At 35.6% G+C, this 17,341-nt stretch overlaps 1 protein-coding gene across 7 annotated transcripts in view; it reads left to right on the top strand.

Moving 5' to 3' along the window:
• The window catches only part of ATP2B1 (ATPase plasma membrane Ca2+ transporting 1), a 67,982-nt gene that overhangs the window by 15,972 nt on the left and 34,669 nt on the right, over positions 1-17,341 (top strand). For all 7 annotated transcript variants that reach the window (XR_012420477.1, XR_012420476.1, XR_012420478.1 and 4 more), the window contains exons 3-8: positions 4,816-5,070; positions 5,160-5,285; positions 9,296-9,436; positions 12,191-12,229; positions 13,227-13,388; positions 15,435-15,649. Coding sequence is in view for 4 of the 7 variants with exons in the window: in XM_065525230.2 (XP_065381302.1) it covers positions 4,816-5,070; positions 5,160-5,285; positions 9,296-9,436; positions 12,191-12,229; positions 13,227-13,388; positions 15,435-15,649 (938 nt within the window). In the remaining 3 variants the exon portion in view is untranslated. The remainder of the gene's footprint in view (positions 1-4,815; positions 5,071-5,159; positions 5,286-9,295; positions 9,437-12,190; positions 12,230-13,226; positions 13,389-15,434; positions 15,650-17,341) is intronic.

Genomic DNA, 17,341 nt, shown 5'->3' with positions numbered 1-17,341 from the left:
TTTCCTCCTATCTAGCTCTCACTATCGAATATTGGGTATTGGTTTTCTAGAATTGAGTTAGCAAATTAATAAAAGCTTTTTACTTTGAACAATTTAGTTTTCTTAGAAAACAAAAGAAAAATACTTTCAAGAAGTGGAGTTTATTACCAGCAAGGTCCAGGACAAATCTTTTTGGAATTCAGACTGCTTCCTTTGTAAGATGTAGTGACAGGTCCTTTCCTAAATTTGTTAAAGGAGATACAGGTATTAAAATCCAACTGAGAAGATAATCTAGAGCTGTCGGTGTTGTAAGGCCCTTTTAGAAGAGTCAGAGTTCACTAGAAGTTCTTAATGAAACATATAAAGATTTTTTGTTCCATGGTGAAAAGTTATTTGGTATTTGCATTTTTAATTTTTATTATATATATAAAATAAAATATGTATATTGAGACATATACATAAAATACGTATATTGAGACATATATATATAATATAGAGAGAGAGACAGTATATATATTAAGACAGAGTCTCACTCTGTCGCCCAGACTGGAGTGCGGTGGCACTATCTTGGCTCACTGCAGCCTCCACCTCCAAGGTTCAAGTGATTCTGCTGCCTCAGCCTCCTGAGTAGCTGGGACAATAGGCATGCGCCACCATGCCTGGCTAATTTTTGTATTTTTAGTAGACACGGGGTTTCACCGTGTTGGCCAGGCTGGTCTCAAACCCCTGACCTCAGGTGATCTGCCCGCCTCGGCCTCCCAAAGTGCTCAGATTACACGCGTGAGCCAGCGCTCCCAGCCTTGCATTTTAAAAAATCATTTATTAGTACACTACGTGTATCTTTTTGTCATGTTACATGTCAACACTGAGGTGTAGTAACTTGCTTAAAAGAAATCTATTTGTAAATCTACAGTCATAGAAATCTAAATGATCAAAATGTATTTTACTAATATTACTAATATTATTTAATGTAAAAATATATGCTGTAGCCCAAACCATAAATAAATCTATAGTTACTGGTATCTGCACTTAACAGGGGTTCTCAAACTTTTTGGTCTCAAGACCTCTTCAAACTCTTGAAGTATTTAGGACTCCAAAGAGCTTTTGATTATGTGAATTATTCCTGTAAATATTTCGTATATTCTAAATTAAAATGGAAAAATTTTTGAATATTTATCAATGTCTTCTCACCACAAAAAAAGGTAACTATATGAGGTGATGGATATGTTAACGATTGTGGTAATCTTTTCACAGTATATACCCCTATCAAAATATTTTGTCATATACCCTAAATATATGCAGTTTTATCAATCATACTGCAGTAAAGCTGGACAAAATATTTATCAATGCATTTTTAGATAATAATCTATTGTATAGTCACATAGATAGCATTTTGATGAAAAGTGTTCCCCCAGTAATGAATTTTTAAATGAAATAATGTAAAGAGTGGTGTCATATCTCTTTAATGCCCAGCTTAATTGAAGATAGCTCGGTTCTCCTATCTGTTTCTGTATTGATTATGTCACATTATCACATGCAACATAATCTTTAGAAAATTATACATTAATGAAATATGAGGCCAATAATTATGTCTTCAAATTATGAAAATAGGAATCCCCTTCAGGTTTCACGACAGCACTTTGAGAACTATTTCTCTATACTATTAATGTACAAACTTGATACATCACCCAAGGAATAGCTCAACTAGGAGGTTTTAACATGGAATATTTGCCTTGTGGTAGAGAGTATTGACTGAATTTAGATTGTGCATGTCTCTCAGTTGAATATATTTACAACAGAACACCTTTGATAATACAGATTTTTATTATTATATTTGAGCTTGGACTTTACTGAAAACATTGTTAAAATTCTTTATATATTTATACATATATATAACTGTAAGCTATTGTCAGTTTGTAACTTTGATCCTTTTTCCCTTATAACTCCTCTAAAAATTTGTAATCATTGTCAGTAGGAAAGGATTTATATTTTGTACTATCTATTTCAAGATTGTTTTGGTCTTATCCATGTGATATAGAGAACTATACATGAAATGAAATATGTCATTAATTTGTTTCCATTTCTCTTTTGAAATATTCAGTAGTTTAATGGTGGATATCCATGTCACATTTAGAGCTGAAAATTGTATAATTGTCCGTAATTCTTTCCCCTCCTTAACCTCTGTTGCGTTGGTCTTTAAACTTTTTTGGTTATTTACTCTATCAGGGAAAAAATGAGCACATACCTCCAAATGATGCATTTATTAATTATATTTATAACTATATATAATTTGTATATTTTCAGCATATAGAAAAAATAGAAATTGAAAGTAAAAGATAAAGCTGGGCACAGTGACTCATACCTGTAATCTCAGCACTTTGGGAGGCTGAGGCGGGAGGATTGCTTGAGGCCAGGAGTTCAAGGCCAACCTGGGCAATGTGGCGAGATCCCATCTCTACAGAAAATTTTTTAAATGAGCTGGGCATGGTGGCATGCGCCTTGTGGTCTAAGCTACTTGGGAGGCTGAGGTAGGAGGATTGCTTGAGCCCAGGCGGTTGAGGCTGCAGTGAGCCACATTGACACCACTGCACTCCAGCCTGAGCAACAAAGTGAGACTTTGTCTCCAAAAAAATAAAAAAATAAAATAAAATTTAACGTTTGGTTTTTTCTTGTAGCCATAAAACATTATTGTTAACCTGATTTAGGTCTAAGTTTGATTAATTTCAGAAATTGGCTTTAATGTCTCATAGCTAAAAAGAAACACAACATTATATAAATCCAAGTGGGAAAAGTGTAGTTACTAAATCATACTCATTTTCATGATACCCACCAGTTATGCAAAGGTATTTGTTAAAATATGACTGGTAAATTCCATTGTCTGATGTCAATCTGTTGTTTTTGTATGTAAAGTATTGCATTTTTTGTGTAATAAATGACATCAAAACCCAGTAAAATGCTTCACTTGGATAATATGTTAGCTGTTTCCAAGTTGGTGAAAGTGGTCAGCATATGGTGTTCTATCATGTGATCCTGAGTCCAGAGTTGCTCTAATTCGGAGTTAATCTCCTGTCTTCTGGCTAGAGGGAAGAATGGAGCGGGGAGAGTCATTCTTACAGCCTTGACTGTTAAACCGAATGTAAATCTTAAAATCACTTAACTGGTTATTTTACATAATGACACATGGTGATTTCTTGAGCTTGAAAATAATTAAAATAGAAATTCTGGTATTTGGGTTGGAGGGGGTTCTGTTGGATTATCCTGCTTGTACCTCACATCGACAATTGAATCCTGCTTGTGGTTCTCAGGATATTTTTTGTAACTGTTCACATCAAGTCTTCCATTTCATCCCCAATTGATCTTACTTCATTCCCTGTCTTCCCTCCCAGATTGCTTTTTAGTCAGCGCCCTCACACCTCAGATGTTTTCTTCAATCTGTGCTCACCATGCTAGAACACGCTTTAATAATTTCTAGTGTCATTTATTTACTCCTTCTTTTCTTCTGAATAATCCTCCTGCTTTCTGTTTCAAGAGAACCAGTGGCTTTCAGACATTTCAGTTCAATTCATAAAGAAATAACTTCACATAGCAACCCAGAAGCCTGTATTCCTTCATGTGAATTTATAAGTAATCAGCGTTTTAGGAAGTAACACTTATCCTTAGTACATATATGTCCTTTCTATTTTGATTTGTTTCATTTTTCAGAATGCTGGTCATGAGCCACTGAATTGATTTTGGACTCACAACTAGATTATAGCCTGAAGTCAAAAAGCACTGTTCTGTTATTCTTCACCATTATTGACTATAGAGTTTTGGCTCATTCTCCCCCTCCCCCCGCCACCTCCCCAATCCTTTTCTGATCTCTTTTCTGCCATTTGTACTGACTTTAATCTCTCTCTGAATTTTTTTTTCTTTCTTTCTTAGATTTATATGGCTGGTTCTCTACGAGCATTTGGTTTGTAGTTCACATGTCATGGATACCTCAAAGGGGTCTTCTCTGTTCACTGAACCTCAGTTATCCCTCTTTCTTATTTAATAGCACATCACTATGTTTTTCTTCATGGCACTTGTCGATACATAAAATTATTTGTGTAAATTATTTATTTGTGTATTGTTACCTGAATTCTTCATACACCGTCCCCAGTCTGAGTATGGATTCCATGAGGAGAGAGAGCTTGTGTGTCATTCATTACTGTATTTCTGTCTCCTAAAATAGTGTCTGGCACCTAGCATGTGCTCAAATGGTTGGAATAACAAGTAGCACTTTGTTTAACTTTTCATGTTATAAAAGCCAAGCTTTGATCACAGTTCAGTAAAAATGACATAGTAAATAAGCATGATTCTTGGGTTTCACATAATACTAACTTTTCATGTATATCTTGTCTGTCATATGTAATAATTAATATGGCTAGCCCTTGGTTGAGTGTGAAGAAAGCCTTAGCCACTGCTGTACCTACTTTACCGGTATCCTCACATTTAATCCTCACAATAACTCTGGAATAGCTGGTGGTATCATAATTTGACGATGAAGAAACCAAGTCTCAAAAATAAGTAACTTGCCTTAGGACTGATATTTCATCTCCTTCAGTGTCCTTACTCTTAACTAGTAACCTACCTAGACTGCCTCCCTCTCCTGAGATTGAGAATCTCAGAAGCAGGGAACTTGAAAGTGACATAGAGTTCTTACGGAATGCTTTGAATTTAATAAAGTATTTATTGCTATAAGTAAAATTGATAAAGTAAACATAATTAACACAAAAATATGATTTAGAGTTATTATATGTATGTTGTCATCAATTCAGAATCTTTTTGATAAGCATTTTCTTTCTTTCCAAATAGTTTGTGGAGAAGTTTCTGTTGGGGAGGAAGAAGGTGAAGGTGAAACTGGTTGGATTGAAGGAGCGGCAATCCTCTTGTCTGTAGTGTGTGTGGTGTTAGTAACAGCTTTCAATGACTGGAGTAAGGAAAAACAGTTTAGAGGTTTGCAGAGCCGAATTGAACAAGAACAGAAGTTCACTGTCATCAGGGGTGGTCAGGTCATTCAAATACCTGTAGCTGACATTACTGTTGGAGATATTGCTCAAGTGAAATATGGTAAGTAAAAAGAGCAATACATCTGACACTAAACATAAAATTACTGTAATCTTGTTTATAGTTTAGTATATCATTACTTTTTATTTTAGGTGATCTTCTTCCAGCTGATGGCATACTTATTCAAGGCAACGATCTTAAAATTGATGAAAGCTCATTGACTGGTGAATCAGATCATGTTAAAAAGTCTTTAGATAAGGATCCCTTACTTCTATCAGGTAAAAATTTCTTTTATATCTTTGAACACTTTCCTCTTTCGCAACTATGTACCATTGTCAGCAAACACCATTTCCCTAAGAGTCAATAATATAAAGAGGAATCTGTATTTTATGCTACCTTCTACTGTTGTAATCCTTTAGACTTTTTTTGGTAAGCTGACAAAAACATTAGAAATCTTTGAATGCAGAGGTATATTTTGCAAATGAGGGACTAGAGTCCAAAAAATCAAGAGATTTGAGATTCAGTATTCATGCTAGTGCAATGATAAAACTGCAATATAGGCCTATTGATATCTATTGAATTGGTGTGTTATTCTGTATCATGACTATTTTTAATGCCTATTGAAGTATAAAAGAATGATTATATGTTTAAAGCAAATTAATGAATTCTCTGTGATGCTCTACAAAGGACAGATTTTTTTTCTTAAGAACTAGTAAAATCCTTAAAGTTTACCTAATCCAACTCCTTCATCTAACTGCTGAAGAATGAGTTTGAGATATAAACTATTTAGTATTATATGACTAACCAACAGTAGGTCTAGCAGTCACACCTCCATCTAGTCAGAATTGAATTTGCAAATGGTTGAGATATGTTCTAGGATTGGAAAAGGGAAGGGTAGGTGAGGATACTGTTTGAAATGGAGGGTGATAGCATGGCAGGCTCTTGTAATAACCTCATTGTTACAGCTTGAACTAAGTTGAACTAAGTAAATATGAAGTGGAAGGGTGGTGGGAAAAATTACAAGTTCACTTGCAAAACACTGAATGAGAGAAAGCTATAATATCACAAATTGACCCCCAAATCATATTAATTCTTTTAACTTTTAGGTTCTAAGGTTCCTGTTCTTAATTTCTCAGTATTCTATATGGAATTTATGAAATTGTCGATCAGAACTGTACTTGTTAGATTGAATTTATACTACAGTTTTGGGAAAGCCAAATGTAGCCTTCTACATGAAGTCTTCTGTCGTTATCAGATGTTGATAGATTGTCAACATTTTATACATTGTCAGATGATTGCTGCTGAAACCAGAGTCAAACCTGTGATATCCTCAAGGGTCAATTAAGTTAGAATCACAACTTTGAAGCAAAACCTAAGTTTAACCATAACTTTTTAAGATTTATAAATGCATACCAAAAGAAGCCTATTGCGAAGAACCAGACACATTTATATTGGCTGGAAAGTCTTATTGCAAAAAAATCAGAGTAATTACACTTATAAACACCATTATAAATAGGATAAAAGTTCCAATTCTAATACAGACTTACGTTTCATCAAAAAAAAAAAAAAAAAAATCTTGAGATGTGTATACTTTCAGTATCTTGTGCCACTTAGAACATTCACACCCTGTTTGGATTTTTCTTTGTATTCGTGTGCTTGTAATTTATACCAAATAGCCAGAAAGAACTTGGATATATAAGTATAATGTATTAACTCATTCTACTTACCTTGCTGTGCTTCTAAGAAATTGTAGTTAATGTTAACCAAATAAAATCTATAACCTTTCCAAAGGAGAGGGAAGCTATCTAATCATACCTTACCATCACAGATTAACCAGACCACAATGTGTAACAAATTAAGATAGTCTCCTGTTTGCTATGTATAGTGCATGGACTTTTATGTACATCTCACTTATTTACATAGTGCTTAGCTCTTCAGGTTGATTTCCTTTAACTGAACTTTGATCCTTTCTGTTTTAACGGAGATGACTGGTAAGCTTTGTGTAGACTCAGGTTCCTGACACACCAAGTATACCAGGGGAACTCTATAAATTTCCCACATTTAAGAAAAGACTGAAATAACTTTGTAGAGTCCCTTATCACAGTATGGGTGGGAAAGTTTTTCTGCATTTATTTGCCTATTCCAAAAATGTACTAAAAAGCATGACATGCATTTATTTTTAAATTTACTCTCATGATGCCATCTCTGACTGCTGTTCTTGGCTTCTTAAGTTTAGATTTTTAAAAGCAGTATTCAGTTAGTGGTGGGGATATGACCAAGACTTAAAACTGTTTACTTTGCCTGAGCACATTCATTGCCAACATCTGATTACCTGTGGTAAGGCAAAATAGAACCTAAAACATTGGAGTCTGGAAAAAACCAGAATTGTTAAAAGAAATAAGTTGTCTGTTATGCATAATACTTACTGTTTCACTATCTTGAATTGTATTTCTTGTTTTCCCTGCACTTTCACTGGCAAAGAAGCTAGTAACTAGTGAAATAATCAATATAGATTTTTAAAAGCAAGAAAGCAGAAGCCTAAAAAACAATTTTGGGTGAGTTACTCAGTAATTAATAGCCAAATATAGATTCTTAAATGCTTGAGTAAGTACATATATATTATGAATGTACTTAGCAAATATTCCTTGAGCATCAACTTGGTACATAAGATTGTGGTAGATGCTACGTTCACTATGCTCCAGAAGGTTGTAAATGACGAAATAAAATACAAATCAGTGATAACTGTAAAGTAGACTTTAGTGTAAAAAAAAAAAAAAAAAAAAAAAAAGTTGCTTTAAAGCCTCCTTAAAACTAACAAAAAGATTAGACTAGAGGGATTAGAAGCCTTTTAGTGAATCAGGAAAAATATAGAGATGTGGATGTACAAGTTGGAGAACTGTAAGCAAACTTCTCAGCATTATAACTAAAGAAGAATATACTCTTTATCCTCTGACAGAACTGGACTGAATATTTGCCTTGACATTTAATAGTTGTATAACCTTCAGGCTGAGCACGGTGACTCGCACCTGTAATTCCAGCACTTTGGGGACTGAGACAGGAGACAATTATTGAGACCAGCCTGGGTGACACAGACCCTGTCTCTACCAAAAAAAAAAAAAAAAGTAGTTGTATAACCTTGGGCAAGTTTCTAGAAAATTAGAATTGTAATGGCTGCCAACATGCAAAATTGTTTTGATGGACATAGTCAGAATTTAGTCCATGTTCTCATCTCTGATTCCTAGTTTTCTGTAATGAAATTTTATGTTAGAGTAGCGGATGAGTAAGTTTGTAAGACTGGGTTGGTCTCAAGGGTGAGGACTTTGGACTCAATCCAGTAGGCAGTGAAGAATCAGAAATTTTTGAGCCATGAGAAGTATATGATGAAATCACATTTTAGGAAGATTAAAACGGATTTCAGGATGAACTGGGAAGACACAGAGACTAAGTAGGGGGCTATTGCAATTATGAAGGTGGGCAGAAATGAAAGCTTGTGTTAGGTAGAGGTTGTGAAGTTGGGTGTGGGAAATGTGAAATTGGTTGTCATTGATACATATAAGCAGTGTTTTTCTCAGAGAAATGTCCCTCATACCTTAGGTTACAATTAATAATGAGCATTCATTGAACCCCTACACATTCTAGGCAGTATGCTAAACACTTTACATTTATAAGTTTATATGAGAAATGTAAATCTCATTATATTTCTATGAATTGTACAGACAGGGAACTGAGTTGTTACAATTTACCTAATATTATACGGTAAGTGAGTAGTAGATTGAGCTTTGAACTTGGATATGACTGATTAGAGTTAAAACCTTAAGCATAAGAAATAAGTTTTATTTAATGTCTTACTAAGTTTATTTTATTGATCCAGACATGGTGGCTCACATCTGTAATCCCAACATTTTGGGTGGCCAAGACGGGAGCATTGCTTGAGCCCAGGAGTTTGAGACCAGCCTGAGCAACATAGTGAGACCCCGTCTCTACAAAATTTTTTTTAAAAAATTAGCAGAGTGTAGTGGCACGTACCTGTGGTCACAGCTACTCGGGAGGGTTACTTCAGCCCAGGAGATCCAGGCTGTAGTAAGCCATGTTCACACTGTTGCACTCCAGCCTGGGTGACAGACCAAGACCCTATCTCAAAAAAAAAAAAAAAAAATTATATATATGTGTATATTTTTTTTTCCTAAATGTTGAGGATATTAAAAACAGTATTACCAAAGTTTGAAATTTGGTGTATCAAGGAAATCTATTAGAATTTTTAAAAACAAACTTATGTTTTTGGTTATAGGTACTCATGTAATGGAAGGCTCTGGAAGAATGGTAGTTACAGCTGTAGGTGTAAATTCTCAAACTGGAATTATCTTTACCTTACTTGGAGCTGGAGGTGAAGAGGAAGAGAAGAAAGATGAGAAGAAAAAGGAAAAGAAAAGTAAGAATAACAATTTTCTATAATTGGTATTTGGAAATATGGCAAATAATTTCTAAGAACTAATACCTTCTTTCAAGAGATTCTGGTATGAAAAATTCTACAAAAAGTTAAAAGAAGATTTTTCTTTTAGACTTAATAGCGTGGGCCTTTAGAGAATACATCAGTCCTCTTTAACATGGCCAGAGAAATTCAGTATCTACTTGAATACTTGCATTGGCATTCTTCCGTTTATTCTCTAGGTGTAGAATCTCTCCTGTTATCTGATCAGCAAAATGAATTGAACTCTCACTTCCTATTTGCGGATTTTTTTTTTTTTTTTTGCTACTTTAGCAGTAGCTTTCTTTATCAGCCATATTATATTTTGGTTTCACTGAGCTTCTAATCTTCTTCAGCTATTCACATTTCTACTCTATACTTAATGTGCTTGGTTTTTTAACACAAGACTAGGACTTCACTTTGACACCTTACATTTCTCTTGTTATATTCAGCCCATCGTTAGATAACACAATCTTTGTAAAATTTTGATCTATTGTATCTCCTGTCCCTCCAAGTGTTCTGTTATCAGCAAACTTGATAATCATACCATTTATCCACAAGGATCTTACAAGAAACTGTTACATGCAAGAGACATCTCAGAATCTCATAGTTAGGGGCATGCCACTTTTCAAAAGCCCTCCCTACCCTGCTTCGAAGTGTCTGCTGTACCACCCTTCCTTCCCACTCAGGATCACCCCTCTGGAGTCTTTTCCCTTTAGGTTGACATTTTACTGTGGTTTAGCTACTTAGATTTATTTAATGTTATTTAGGATAGTAAACCCATATTGTTGTTTCTCACATGAATATTTTGAAACATTCTAAAATAACTGCCTGGCTAAAATCCTGGTTTGCTATAACTACAGCAGTGGTTTTAATATTTGAGTGGTTTGTTTTGTTCTTTGAGTTTTGCCATTAGCTATAAAATCTCTATTTGAAACAAAAATGTATGTGAAAAGTTCTAGACTCAGATCCAGGTAGCAAGCCCCCCATTCTAGGTTTTTTTCCTGTGTCCTCCTTGAAGCAGCTCTCAGTGTGCTTCCATAGGTTTCTTAAGGCTGAGTAGAATGCGATTTGAAAACCAGCACAATAATGGTTCCATTTATTAAGTGTTTTACATGCACTATCTCATTAATCCTCACAACTGTATAAAGACTGTTTTTTTTTTTTTTTAATTTTACTGATGAGTAAACTGAGGTTTATGGAGATTATGTCATTTGCTTTAGATCAAAGTGCTAGTAAGTGGCAGGTCGCACCCTCTTCTGTGGCTCAAGAGTCTACTCTTTTATGCTGTGCTCCATCCTAATACACAGGAGTTGAAAGTCACTGGACGCTGAAGGGAAGTTTGCATCCTTACTTTATTCCACAGTGTCTTTTCCAGTAAGCTCCTTTTCCCCCTAAGTCTTATACACTGGTTTTATTAATCCAGTCCAGAACATTCCCCAGAAATTAACATCTAATTTGTTGACTCCCTTGTTTTGTTTTGTTTTTAAAAGAACAGGGCAACATTTTTTCATCTGTGGACCTCCAGCCCTTCTCCCATTCCCTTGACTACCTTGGCGATTACTCAGAAGCAGTCCAGGGTAATCTGTCTCAGTTCCCTCAGTGGCCTGGACTGTGGCCCTCTGGTCTCTCCAAACTTGAGCTCATTAAAAGTAGCTAGGTATTATCTTACTATCTCCTCATCAATCTTGAGCTTCTATTCCTTCTTGACCATGTTTGTTCCATGTTTTCCGTTTGAAGATAGTTCTCCTCGATAAGGAAGCTAGAAGAATATAGACTGAATGGTTCTGCTGCTCTTTGTCATTTTTAATATTGTAGTGCCTACTCCAGACAATAGGACTGTCCCTTCCTTCGTTATTTTGTGGCTTCAGATAACACTCATCTTTCTGTTTTTTCCAAATATAAGCTGATTTGGAGAGCTGCCTTACCTGGTAGTCTTACTGGTTTATTCTGTACATTCGTATTCTAGTTTTACTAAGTTGCCTTTCCTATCTTTTGTACATAAAATTTTTGTCCTCAGTCTCATCAACAGTCTCCTGTGTGCCAGTTGTCTTTTTTGTTTTTCGAGACGGAGTCTCACTCTGTCCCCCAGGCTGGAGTGCAATGGCGTGATCCTGGCTCACTGCAACCTCCGCCTCCTGGGTTCAAGCAACTCTCCCGCCTCAACCTCCCGAGTAGCTGAGACTACAGGTGCTTGCCACCATGCCCGGCTAATTTTTTGTTTTTACTAGAGACAGGGTTTCACCATGTTGGCCAGGCTGATCTTGAACTCCAGACCTCAGATGATCCACCTGCCTCGGCCTCCCAAAGTGCTGGGATTACAGGCGTGAGCCACGACACCCGGCTGCCCATTGTCTTTTTATAACATCCCTTCCTCCTCCCTCTCCACCCCTGCCTTTTTCTGCTTTCTTAGGGTTGTATTTGGTTTTAAAACCTTCTGTATCATATTTAGGTTTGTTATAGCTTATAAAATAGTGAAGTCTTATGGAAAAATAAAACAAATATAGACACCCTAAATTATTTTGCAGTATTCTCCCATAGGTGAGACTTAGGGAGTGATTGACCCAGCAGGTCATCACAAGTCAAATGTTTTCTAATCTGTAGACACACACACCATTGTGTAACAACTGTTATAGAAATGTGAACTACTTCTGCATAATTTAGCATGGCTGTATTCATTTCTTTTGGAAAGCTTTAATTCCCATTTTGTTCCTACAGATAAGAAACAAGATGGAGCTATTGAGAATCGCAACAAAGGTAAATTTAGGAAGACAAAAGTACTGTGAGCTTGTTTTCAGTATATCCAAAGATCTACTGTGTACCATATTTATTCAAAAGTAAGATACATGTGGCAGGGAAAATCAACAATATATGTTAGCTTGGATTAACCTTTCTTCCTGCCGTTGTCTTAGTCATGTTATCACTACAGTGTTAATGGTAATAAGATTTTAAGTATGATTTGTGGTACAAGTTGAGTATCTCTTATCTGAAATGCTTGGGAACAGAAGTGTTTCAGATTTCAGATTTTTTTTTTTTTTCAGATTTTGGAATATTTGCATGTACATAATGAGATATATTGGGGATGAGACCCAACTCCAAACATGAAATTTATCTATACATTGCCATATACACCTTCTACACATTGTCTGATTGTAATTTTGTACAATATTTTTAATAATTTTGTGCATGAAACAGAGTTTTAACTATGCCCCATCACACGAGGTCAGTAGTTTATGTAGAGTAACTTTCAAGTATGTCAAGTATTTGAACACTGGTTATTATATAGTTAGTAGCAAAAATGCATAAGAAACAAAATATATAGCATAAATGTTGCATTTATTTAAGAGTCCATAAATATATGCATATTTCTATATACATACGGTTATACATAATCTCTACATCATGGTCATAAATTATAGGGGAGGGATTTATGTTGTTTAGATGTTACCTAACAAAACGCACAGGAAAAGAAATTTAATACTCTTTAGTTCTTAGTTTAAGGACCGTACATGCCTCATCCTCATTACCTAGCACAACATTTTCAAATCTGGTACAAAGTTTCACAACCTAATGTCACTATTGTCTTATTTTCTCTGTGTAGACACATACGCGTGCACACACACACACTCACAAAGCTGAATGCTTATACCTTTACTGGTTACTGTAAGAAACTGATTTTTAAAATTTCTTTAAAATATTAATAATGATATGTGCCTTTAAAGTATAGTGAAGTTGTGTTTGCTCTTAAATGTAGCAAAAGCCCAGGATGGTGCAGCCATGGAAATGCAGCCACTGAAGAGTGAAGAAGGTGGAGATGGTGATGAAAAAGATAAAAAGAAAGCAAATTTGCCAAAAAAGGAAAAATCTGTTTTACAAGGAAAACTTACAAAACTGGCTGTTCAGATTGGCAAAGCAGGTATGATATGGAGAAGAAAATTAAGTGTTTTATTTTTAAATATGCTTTCTGCTTACAAATTGTCTTTTGACACACTTAAGCCTGGAAATTGTTACTTTGTGAATAGAAGGGGAGTTTGAAATATTTTCACTTCTAGCTACAGTGCACCAGGCCCTTTGAGTTACTATAGGTACTTAAAATTTGCTAATAAGCGGTCGGGTTAGGATTAATGCCTAAGTCTGTCCAGTTACAAGTCTATGCACTCATCTCTGAATTTCTGCATTAAGTGGAGAAAAGGCAACCTGTGAGATTATTCAGTTAAGATGAACTAATTATATTTTAATAAAATTTCATCACACATTTTGCTCATCTTTTTACTGGTTATCTATGAGAATTTTTAGTTATGTCTCTAATGTTAAAGTTCTGCACTGGAGTTATTGTAGTGAGGCTGAAGTTACTACATTATTGCCATCCCTAGAAAATACCTGTTAATACAGCTGTTCTTTAAGGGAAAAAGCAGAGCTCTAAGGTTAAAAACAGCATAACCTCCAGCAGTAGTATGTTTTTGGAAGAACACTGTGTGGATAAATAAGCATATATTATTAAAATTGCTTAAATTGTATCATTTTACTACTCTAGGAGTGTGATGGAAAAAGTGATGTTTTTGCTTCTGTCCTCAGTATGCTTATTATCTAATAGCAAATATTTGCTCTTTGTAATATGTAGCCAAGTGGTAATACTGACTCATGTAATGTTGGGGGAAAAGAGTGAATTTGAGGTGGTAAATCCACTTAGTAGACATTAGATTGGAATGTTAGAACCAGATATGTGGACTTACCTTTTCTCTTTTTTCTTTTCTTTTTTCTTTTTTTTTTTGGAGACAGGGTCTCACTCTGTCACCCAGGCTGGAGTACAGTGGTATGATCACAGCTCACTGAACCCTCGACATCCCAAGGCTCAGGTTATCCTCCTGCCTTCGCCCCCTAAGTAGCTGGGACTACAGATGCACGCCACTACACCCGGCTAATTTTTGTAAATTTAATAGAGACGGGGTTTCACCGTGTTGGCCAGGCTGGTCTCAAATGCCTGGGCTCAAGTGATCCTGCCACCTCAGCTTCCCAAAGTCTTGGGATTACAGGCGTGAGCTACTGTGCCCAGCTGCCTCCTTTTTGGGGGGGTTGGGGGTGGGAGACGGAGTCTCGCTCTGTCACCCAGGCTGGAGTGCAGTGGCACGATCTCAGCTCACTGCAACCTCTGCCTCCCGGGTTCAGGCGATCCTCCTGCCTCAGCTGGAGTAGCTGGTATTACAGGCACGCGCCACCATGCCCAGCTAATTTTTGTATCTTTGTAGAGATGAGATTTCACCGTGTTTGGCTGGCTGGTCTCAAATTCCTGATCTCAGGTGATCCACCCACCTCGACCTTCCAAAGTGCTGGGATTACAGGCATGAGCCACTGCACCCAGCCAGCTGCCCTGTTTTTTCATACACGTCAAAAAGCAGAGTATCCCACAAGATACATGGTTAACTGTTGGTTTACTAAGTTAATGAAACAGTAAGGATAGAGCAAAAAAAATTGAAGAAATAATAATTCGTACTATATAATTTTATTTATTATAATGTTATTTTTTAAAAACATGGGTTGAGTATTTAATTCCAGGTCTCCCCATTGATCAGATTTTTACCAGTTTCTCTTTAAGCATTAGGGAGCTTGCTTCTTGAACATGTAAAGCACCAGTTTATTCTAAGCTTTGGGTACTTCCTTATCATTGCGTATTATTTTTGTCTCAGTTTCAGTACAAGGCCAAAGATATAATTAAGTCTAAGGAAAGAATCCTAAGTGTTTTTCTCCCAGTTCTCCTGGGGACAAGACTGTACTTGGAAGCAAAAAATTGAATCGGACAATGTCAAGTTACAAGTTAGGTGCAAGAAAGAAGTAACAATTTCTCAGAGAAATTCATTACTATCGAGCAAGTTATAACTCTTTACAGTGGTTAATATGTATCTGGCAGTGGTTAGTGTCTGGAACTTTAAATAATCACATTTTTCTTTCATTTCTATTCTGAAAGGTCTTTTGATGTCTGCCATCACAGTTATCATTCTAGTATTATATTTTGTCATTGACACCTTCTGGGTTCAGAAAAGACCATGGCTTGCTGAATGCACACCAATTTATATACAGTACTTTGTGAAGTTCTTCATTATTGGAGTTACGGTTTTAGTGGTCGCAGTGCCAGAAGGTCTTCCACTTGCAGTCACGATCTCACTGGCTTATTCAGTCAAAGTAAGTAGAAAATTGTTCAGTAGACGTTGTTATGTTTAAACCCTTAGCTGGTATAGAAAATGCCCATCTAGTTACTCCTTTTCTGCTTCTGAAAGTGAGGACTTTCATAAACGTACACTATTTTCTCTAGAAATGTTGTCATTGATGCCCTGTACCTCCCACCAGTTGAGTGTCTCTGTAAGAGACCTGTGCATTCCACATAAGGGCAGCCTTGACACAATACTAAGCACGACTCTGCTAGGCACAGTTCTAGCGTGATTTTCGCTACGTGATAGTTATATTGTCAAGTCACGTCACCTCCTCTTTTCCATCTGTAAAATTAAGGTGAGCAAGTTAGGCTCATGTTTCTAAAAATAAAAACAAATTTAAAAATTATGATTTCCATGTGTAAAACCTTTCAGTTAGTTCTCATGACAATTAGAGTAAAATGCAAACTCTTTACCGTGGCCTGCAAGGCCCTGCCAATCTGGCCTTTGTTTACCTGTCTGCTCATTCTCTGCTCCTCTGGCCCAACCTCACCAGTCTTCCTGATGATTTTCAAACATCTCAACTGTATTCTTACTTCAGGGCCCACTTGTTCCTTCCTTTGAGTAACCTGCTCTCTTTCTTTATTCATAAGGTCCCTTCAAGTGTCACCTTCCTCTGACCACTTGATATACAGTAGCTCAGTCCTTCTTGTTCTCCAAGTAGAATACTAAGAGATGAGCTTTGATGGCTTTGCTTACTGCTGTTTACCTTAAAGTAATAATCTTTTGGAAGATTATTAATTTATTTTTATCAATTTTCTATCTTACGGAAAAGGTGGATTGCATTTTTTTTTTTTTTAAACGTAGCTTGGACAATTTTGAACTTTTTTTTTCAAAATGATCTTGCAGGTAAAAAATTATAACCAAACGAAGAATGCTGCTTTTGTAAATTTTCAAATGTTAATTACTAGTTCTCCTTAAGAAACATTGCTGACAGTGAGCAATATTAGTCATCGTTTCTACCTTTCCACTCTTCATTATTAGACCTGTCTTGATAAGAATGTTTTTTGCTTACTGTTTGAGTTTATTTTCTTTTCAGGCATTTAACAACTTTCATTTAAAAAATAAATTGGTAAATGTATCAAAGTGATAAGATATAGTATAATCAGTCATCTATTTGTCCTTTTTTGATATTTTAAAGTAATTTGAAAAATTTGGGGTAAATACAAGTTTTGGACACAGAACAGTCATTTTACCAAACTGTCATTAGTTCATTTTGAGTAGTCATTAATGATACTAATTTTTTAATTGATTAGAACGATACTGGTAGGATTGATGTATGTTTTTGGAATATAAAATTAGTAAGAACAAGTTAACTACTTTTTTAAGCCTTTCTTAAATGTTTATCTAGCTCTAATGTTACCAATTACTGTTCTTTTCACAGAGGTATAGTCTTTATGGATTCTCTGTTAGTGTTTCACAAAACTGAACATGGTTTCTTTACTGCAAAACTTCATTCTTCTCAACTTTAATATGTAAATCACAAGTAATTTAGGAAGTGCGCATCTGTTTTTCACGTATTTTTTCAAGGAACCAATTTTTTTGCAGTATCTTGCATATTAGTCATCACAGAAAACACTTTGTAAAATAACTTCATATAGTTTTTAACCCATTCCACATTAAGTGCTGAGAACTAATTATAAGGTATTTTGGCTTAAATGCCCTG

Source organism: Macaca fascicularis, chromosome 11 (genome assembly GCF_037993035.2).
Source record: "Macaca fascicularis isolate 582-1 chromosome 11, T2T-MFA8v1.1".
In the NCBI taxonomy this organism is placed as follows: Eukaryota; Metazoa; Chordata; class Mammalia; order Primates; family Cercopithecidae; genus Macaca; species Macaca fascicularis.
This window is presented reverse-complemented; position numbering and strand designations above follow the sequence as displayed.